The sequence below is a fragment of the Fukomys damarensis genome, unplaced genomic scaffold (genome assembly GCF_012274545.1).
Source record: "Fukomys damarensis isolate Sample0158 unplaced genomic scaffold, DMR_v1.0_HiC HiC_scaffold_8, whole genome shotgun sequence".
Lineage (NCBI taxonomy): Eukaryota > Metazoa > Chordata > Mammalia > Rodentia > Bathyergidae > Fukomys > Fukomys damarensis.
The window spans coordinates 33,353,825-33,361,657 of record NW_022900920.1 but is presented as its reverse complement, the minus strand read 5'-3'; the positions used below and the strand labels follow the sequence as shown (position 1 = coordinate 33,361,657).

At 38.6% G+C, this 7,833-nt stretch overlaps 1 protein-coding gene across 4 annotated transcripts in view; it reads left to right on the top strand.

Annotated features, from left to right (window-relative positions):
* The window catches only part of Slf2 (SMC5-SMC6 complex localization factor 2), a 46,243-nt gene that overhangs the window by 9,244 nt on the left and 29,166 nt on the right, over positions 1-7,833 (top strand). For 2 of the 4 annotated variants that reach the window (XM_010626374.3, XM_010626373.3), the window contains exons 6-9: positions 624-694; positions 3,746-3,868; positions 4,225-4,392; positions 5,990-6,092. In XM_010626374.3, coding sequence (XP_010624676.1) covers positions 624-694; positions 3,746-3,868; positions 4,225-4,392; positions 5,990-6,092 — 465 coding nt within the window. Of the gene's footprint in view, positions 1-18; positions 164-623; positions 695-3,745; positions 3,869-4,224; positions 4,398-5,989; positions 6,093-7,833 lie in introns of those variants that run through there. The other 2 variants (XM_010626375.3, XM_033761467.1) reach the window with 2 other exon arrangements.

Below are 7,833 nucleotides of genomic sequence, written 5' to 3'. Positions count from 1 at the left end.
AAAGAAGAAAATGAGTATTTTCCTATAGAAGTTACTATAGACTAAGTTCTACTGGAGTTTCTATAGAAGTTCCATATAAATAGAAGTTCTATTATTTTCTTCCTGCACCCCATTGGATCACCTTGCACACCCCCTGCTTTGGAGACCACTGCTGTAAATGAAGGTAGAGTGTAGAAATGTTGTTAATTGTGGTGTGCAATTTTATTTATAGAGTGCTTCATTCTTTCTTGGGAGTAAGCTGAAGTAAATTTTAATTGTCTGTAAAATCTGGTGGGGAAGATGTTAGTATTTCATAGTAACACCTAAAAATTAGTAGTTTGAATCCACTAAACTAGAACTGAGAAGTAAAGAAAGGGTAACTGCAGGGCTCTTGGGTGTTTGCAGTCAGACCCTAAGGCTAGCAGAGTTTTATAGGATAACCTTTCCTAATAGTAAAATCAAATTGCCTGCAGTACATAATACTAGATTAAAAGCATGACGGTGTAAATTCCTCTTTAAGAAAAGCGTCATCCTAGCCCAGGTCATTGAAATAGGAAGTAGTTACTAGTGCTCTGAATGAATGAAGATACCCCAGTTTTTCTGCTAAGATATGTTGTAAAATATTCTGAATTTTCTTCTTTTAGGAACACGTTGATAGTGGTACTTACACAAATACTTTGGAGCGTCTAGTGAAGGAAATGGAAGACACACAAAGGTTGGTTAGCATTAGGATTCATTTGCTGAGTTTAATACACTGCTTGTTTGTGTGGCTGGCTTTTAATTTACCTTCCCAAAAAATCACATTTCCTGTTTATACCGTTATAAAAGTTTGTCTGTTGTCAGCTATGATAGAAATATGGGTTCTCTTCATAGACTGAATGAAAAGGTCCAGTTCTGGGGGCCTAGGGATTTAGCTCAATGATAGAGTGTTTGCCTAGTATGTGCAGAGCCCTGGGTCTGATGTTCAGCACCACACACAAAAAGGCAGGTTTGTATAGTATATGGTGTATTTCATTAACTAAAATTTCTTTCTGTTTATCACAACTTCGTAGCTAATATTTTAAATCCTTGACCAGAAGCAGGGGTAGAATTTATTAAGTGTACAGTTCATTAAGAACTGTGCAACTTTATCATCCATTTCCAGAACTCTTTTTTTTTCCCAAACTGAGACTCCATACCAATTAAACAGTAATTCTGCATTTTTCTCTTCTCTCCTGTCGGTGGCAACTAACATTCTCCTTTCAATCTCTATGAAATTGACTATTCTAAATACTTGTATACATGTGATCATCAGAGTTTGTCGTTTTATGACCGGCTAACTTCACTTAGAAGGGTATCTTCATTGTTCATTGATGACAAGATTGTGTCAGAATTTCTTTCCTTTTTAAGGCTGACCATTTCATTGTATGATGTATATACCATATTTTGCTTATTCATGCATGGCCACTTAGGTTTTATCTATTCCTTGGCTATTGTGAATAATGTTGCTATGAATCTGAGTGTCTGTGTATCGTAAAGACACACTTTTTGGGCTGGGGATTTAGCTCAGCAGTTCGGTGGCCTGCCTTGCAAGCATAAGGGTCCGAGTTCAATCCCCAGTACCAAAAAAAAAAGACACACCTTTTCATTACTTTTGGGGTATTCCTATAAATGAACTTGCTAAATCAGAAGGTAAATGTTTTATTTTTGGCCGAACTGCCACACTGTTGCCCACCGACAGTGATAAAAGCTTATCTTTCTCTGTGTACTCTCCAACACTTACTTTTTCTCCTTTTTTGATAACTGCTCTGGTAGATGTCAAGTGGTACCTCATGATGGTTTTGATTTGCATTTCCCTACTAACAAAACATATTGAACGTCTTTTTCATATGCGGTTAGCCATTTATATAGCTACTATGAGGGAATGTCTGTGCAGATTCTCTGCCTTTGTTTAATCGTGTTTAGTTTTTCTGTTGTTCACACAGGTAAAATGTTTTTAAACATTAGTTTGTTCATCAAATCCAAGTTTTGAAACCAGCATAACTAGACATTTCTATTATCACCTTTTTCAAATGAAAATTTCAGAATTATGAACACGCACCTCATCCCACAAAAACACGCATAGCCAGAAAAATCAGAAAGTTCAGGGTCATAATTTCCCTAATAATTTTTCATGACTGGTAGTTATAAAGCAATGATGGTGAAACTTTCAGAGCTTTCAGTGATACAGGCAGCTGTCAAATGTGCCATAGGTTTGTCATCACTGTTACAAACTGTTAAGACTAATGTAAAGGAGGAAAGCGTATTCCTCATTGACTCATGGCATATCTATGAAACTAGCCCAGAGGACTTCACTGAAAGTTTGCCTGACTTGATTACAAGATGTTGTTATATATGTATCTCAAACTTGATGACCAAAGAGCTAACTGTAGGAATTTTGTAGATAATTAGTAGGTCAAAGTTTTTTCCTCTATGAATTAATTTATAATTAGAAAAATTGTCTCTATTATAGAATTCTTTAAATATTTGGTGAATTCAGATCAGGGATGCAAAATCTGAGGTTGCATATTTAAAATTGAGCATTGCTCAAACCAAAGGGACAGATGTTTGATCCGATGATTGACTTTTTATAGGGATAAAACAGTATATTTACTGGTGTTTCACTGTTTTGCAAGCCATGCACTGTTTGTGGTTGGAGCAGAGAATAACTTTGGTTTAAAATTCAGTGTCAGTAGGATCTAGAGTTCAATCCCAGACTGGGGACCTACTGAGATCCTGTTAGAAAATGAAAGGGCACATTAGAGAGACCCTTGGTTCAGTCCCCAATACTACCAAAAAAATAAAGGCGGCAAGGTATGGCAATGTGGTGGCACATCCTGTAATCCAGCAGGTTTTGAGGCTAGCCAGGACAATCTAGCAATAACCTGTCTCAAAAGAAAGACATGGAAGCTGGGCATGGTGGCGCTGCCTGTAATCCCAGCACTCAGGAGGCTGAGACAGGAGGATCGCTGTGAGTTCAAGTCCAGCCTGGGATACATAGTGAGTTCCAGATCAGTCTCAACTACACACTGAGACCCTGTGTCAAAAACAAAAACAACCACAACAAAAAAAAGTAAGAGATGAAAAGGGCTGGGCTGAGGGTATGGCTCGGTGGTACCATGCCTGTCTGGCAAGCGCAATTCCCAGGACAGTAAAAAGAAAAGAAAAGGGTTGGAGAAGTGACTCAGTGGTAGAGTGTCCCTGGGTTTAATCCCCAGCGCTGCTAAAAAGGATGGGGGTTGATTATAAGACTGGTTTTGAATTCCAGCTCAGCATTGTGAGCTCTTTTGAGGTATTTAGCTTTCTGTTTGCTCATCTGTAACATTGATAATGATAAACTGCTGTTTGGGTTGCCGAGGATTCAGAGAGGTAACACACAAAGCCCTCAGTACAGTGCTGTCATGTAATAGGTGCTCAGGATTAGGGTTAGGGTGATGATGACCACAGTGACAACAGAAGCTGCTGCCAGAAAGCCTAGTTGGCTTAGTTAATGGCGTTCTTTTCCCATCCTCTGATGATTTGGAAAGGTCATTCTTGAAGTCCTAGCTGTAAGTCTTATACTGGAGCCTTATGTGATATATTTGGGAGACGTGATGCAACCTATAGTATAACAGATTTTGTCATGTGATAGGGTACTAATAAGGATTTTCCCTTGTGCCACTTGTGCTGCTTTTAGATACCAACTAAAGCTTTTGATTTCTTAATTTTTAGAGTAGACTGTTTATCCTAGCATTATTTTGATTCTCAGGCTAGATGAACTACAAAAGCAACTACAAGAAGACATAAGGCAGGGCCGAGGCATTAAATCTCCAGTTAGAATTGGAGATCAAGACAGTACGGATGATGAGGATGACCTCTTAGAAGAACACAGGTAAAGTATTTTTTGTAACTTACATACCTGCCTTACTGTTTGCATACTGTTTGGGTTTTGTGAAGTAAATGGGCCACTGATGGCTGTTAATATGGTGAATAGTGTATGCTGAGCTCCAGATCCGTCTGTGATGATGCTGGAAGGCAAATGTTCAAGCCCGCTTATACATCTTATCTTTCCTCCAGTTATTACTTCTTTTCATGCAGACACATTTAGTGGCTCTTGACTGTTACCAGAAAGTGAGTCTAATCTGGGATTACCATTAATTACCAAAAAAAGTTTTCTTTGCATTCAACTTTTAATTACAAACCACATGTACTGTAACTATTCAGTAATCAATAACTTCTTTATTTCAGAGAATTTCTAAAGAAATTTTCAGTTACAATTGATGCTATTCCTGATCATCATCCAGGTGAAGAAATATTTAATTTCCTAAATTCTGGAAAAATTTTCAATCAGTATACATTGGATTTAAGAGACTCTGGTTTTATCGGACAAAGTGCTGTAGAAAAGCTTATTCTCAAGTAAGTAGAGAGTAAACACCTTGCTTTATTCTGTATGAAAAAAACTAAGTCGATATGATGGCACATGCATATAATCCCAGCACTTGAGAGGCTGAGGTGGGGAATTGCTGCAAGTTTGAGGCCAGCCTGAACTACAAAGTGAGTTCAAGACCAGCCTGGACTACTTAGCAAGACCCTGTCTCAAAAAAGACAACTGAGGGCCAGGGTTTTAGCTCAGTGGTGTCGCTACCTGCCTCGCAAGTGCAAGGACCCAAGTTCTATCCCCAGTACCAAAAAAAAAAAAGACAACCGAAAAAATTAGAAGACTTTTGACTGTCAGAAACAATAGTGCATATCTCTCATTTCAGCTACTTGGGAGGCTGAGACTGGAGGATCACAAGTTCAAGGACAGCCTGAGCAATTTTGTGAAATATTGTCAAAAATAAAAAATGACTAGGGATGTAGCTCAGTGGTAGAGCCCTTGCATAGTAAATATGAGGCCCCGGGTTTAATTCTCAGTACACTTGGGGGAAAAAAAAAGGAAAAATAAATTCTGTCTAGCATGGTCTTCTAAACAGTTAATCAGTTAATTTCAAGGCCATGGATTTAGCTCAGTAGCACACCTGCCTCAAAAGTGCAAGGTCCTGAATTTGATCCCTGGTGGTAGAAGGGTGACAGTTAATTTCTGTTAGTGCCTATCTAGTTTCCTAAGCGTTTTATTGGTCTTGCTCTTTCTGTTCTCTTAATCATGGGTGTGAGGATAGCTGTTGAGCACATCCTTTGCTTTTATGAGGATTAAAAACTGTGTAACAGCAGTAACTGTTAGAATGGCAGGTACTTAAACAAGGGGTATATTTCCTTCTGATGTGGAAGAAGTATAGAACCAGAAAGTCCAGGGCTGCTGTGGTGTTTTACCATATAATCATCCTGATTTTTAGCACCCCATTGCGTCAGTGCTATTGGAGTTCCAGTTTTTATGTTGATAACCAGAAATCTCACACCACACTAGAATTTAGTCAACATAGATACGCTTAACAAGGGAAGCTGAGAGGTAATTTTTATTTCAGATAGTCAGTGTGCCCAGTTAAAAGTTAGGGCTCAAGGGCCAGGGATTTAGCTCAGTGGCACTGTACCTGCCTTAAAAGCACAAGGTCCGAAGTTCAATCCCTGGTACCAAAAAAATTAAATAAAAATTAGGGCTCAGTTATTAGCAAAGGCAAAAATTGGCATTAATACTGTCAACTAGTAATCGATCACAATGCCCAAGCTGATATGATTTCTCTTGGGGCATAATGAGGGTTTAGAGAGACCGTGTTAATTCTGATACTGAGTATACCCCCAAGCCAGCACAAACGTGATGTCCCGCTACTCTAGACACTGCTGGCAAGCTTTGCTTTGTCTGCCAGATAAGTGTGCAGCCAGCCCAACAGATGGAGTAGTCATCGGGCCACCGTCAGGTGTGTTTTGTTGTAGGAATAACCCATCCATACTAGCATAACGTCCAGGTCCATAGACCGAAGATACTTTTTTGTTTATTCCCTGATTATGTTAGGTGTGGTGTTAGGGGTGGAAGTATATTGCCATGAAGGTAACATTTTTATTTTGCTTTCTTTTTCAGATCAGGAAAAACAGATCAGATTTTTTTGACAACACAAGGCTTCCTTACTTCTGCTTATCATTATGTGCAGTGTCCTGTACCTGTGTTAAAGTGGTTGTTTCGGGTAAGAGAAACACTTGGGAGGTTGAACATAATGTTTATTGTGCATTATTAGAGAAAAACTTTGAATATCAAACTCATGACCTCAGTAGGTTAGAGTCAACCTAAAGAGATGGTACAACAGCAGTGAAGACTGTTTGCCAGTAATGCTTAACACAGACATTTTTGTCACACTAGTAAGCCTCTGTTCCAGGTAGTTTTAGAAGCGATCTAATTTTAAATACATAATTTCTTTGGAGCAGGGGATTTAGCTCAGTGGTGCTGCTGCCTATCTGGAAAGTTCAAGGACCCAAGTTCAATCCCTGGTACCAAAAAAAACATCTTTTTAACCTTTTCATGTTTTTTGGAGTACCTATATAGATTGTCAGAATTTCAATTCTAATTAAAATTTACTTATTATGTACATCATTTAAATCCAACTGTTTCTTTTCTACATTCATATTTACGACTCAGATGTTATCATAGTTTTGTTTTATATAAGTGGCAACTAACTGTGTTGTCTCTGTGTGTGTGTGTGTGTGTGTGTGTGTGTGTTCTACTGGGAATTGAACCCAGAGCCTTCACACTGAGCAGCACCCCATCCCTTACTGGTCTGGGCATTGCAGCCTTGCCTCCGCCTTCTAGAAGAGTGCTAGGGTACAGGTGTGTGCCACCCCCCCAGGTCTAAGTGGTAACTTATAAATACCAGTGACATTGTTGATTGGGGTGGTGCTGGGGATTGAACTCAGGACCTTGCACTTGCAAGGCAGGCAGTGACATTGTTGATTTTATCTAGAGAGTTCAAGTGCTACTCTTATTGTTCCAGTTTTAGTATATGTTCTACCATAGCGAGCACTCGAGTACTACTCTAGATGTTTTTGATCTTCCGGCAAAAAACATCATCAGTATAGAAGTTTATTCCTCTTAACATCTGTATCGTTCAGAAGATAACAACTCACAATTAAGTAACAGAGTATGCTGGCAGGACTGAAGGCCATGGACAGGTTTTTATCCTGCACTAGGTTCTATTTTGATAACCAGTATGTAATGCCTAGTTAGGTTGGAATTATCCTTCCATAGATAAGAAAGATTGTGAAAGATAGAAGTATTTTTCCTCAGGTTATTGGAGTAGTTCTGCTTTAATACAATGTTAAATGTATGAAAAATTGACGTTAGGTGAAAAGATTCATAATATTAAAATCTTTTCCAATATATAAAAGTTTGCCATAGAAATTCTATTTTTAAAACTGTCATTGGTATCGGAGAACCATAGCTCTTATGTATGAACTGAAATTGAAAAAAACAGGGAGTTCCTACTGTGAACTCTAAGCAGAGGAGAGATATACTACTATAACCTTTCATTCTTTTTTGTATATAATTGGCTTTTTTTTTTCCCTTGAGAAGGGGTCTCACTTTGTGTTTAGGCTTGCCTTGAACTCGCCCAGGCTTACCTCAAACTTGGCGATTCTCCTGCCTCGGCCTCCCTAGTGAAGGGATCACAGGTGTGCCCAGCGTCTATGGTTGACATTTTTGAGTGCCAACTGTATGAGCACTGGAGAGAACAGCAATAAAAAAATCAATGTCTGATCTCAGGAAGCTCACGTTTTAGTATGTTGGACAGACCGTAAGCCACTATGTACACATGTATAAATACAGTATAGCTGATGTTACGTGCTGTGAACAAAATGAAAGTAGGCTAGGATAGATAACAGAATACTAGTGGGGCAGAAGGTTTGTCTTTTTTTTTTTTTTTTTTTTTTTTTTTT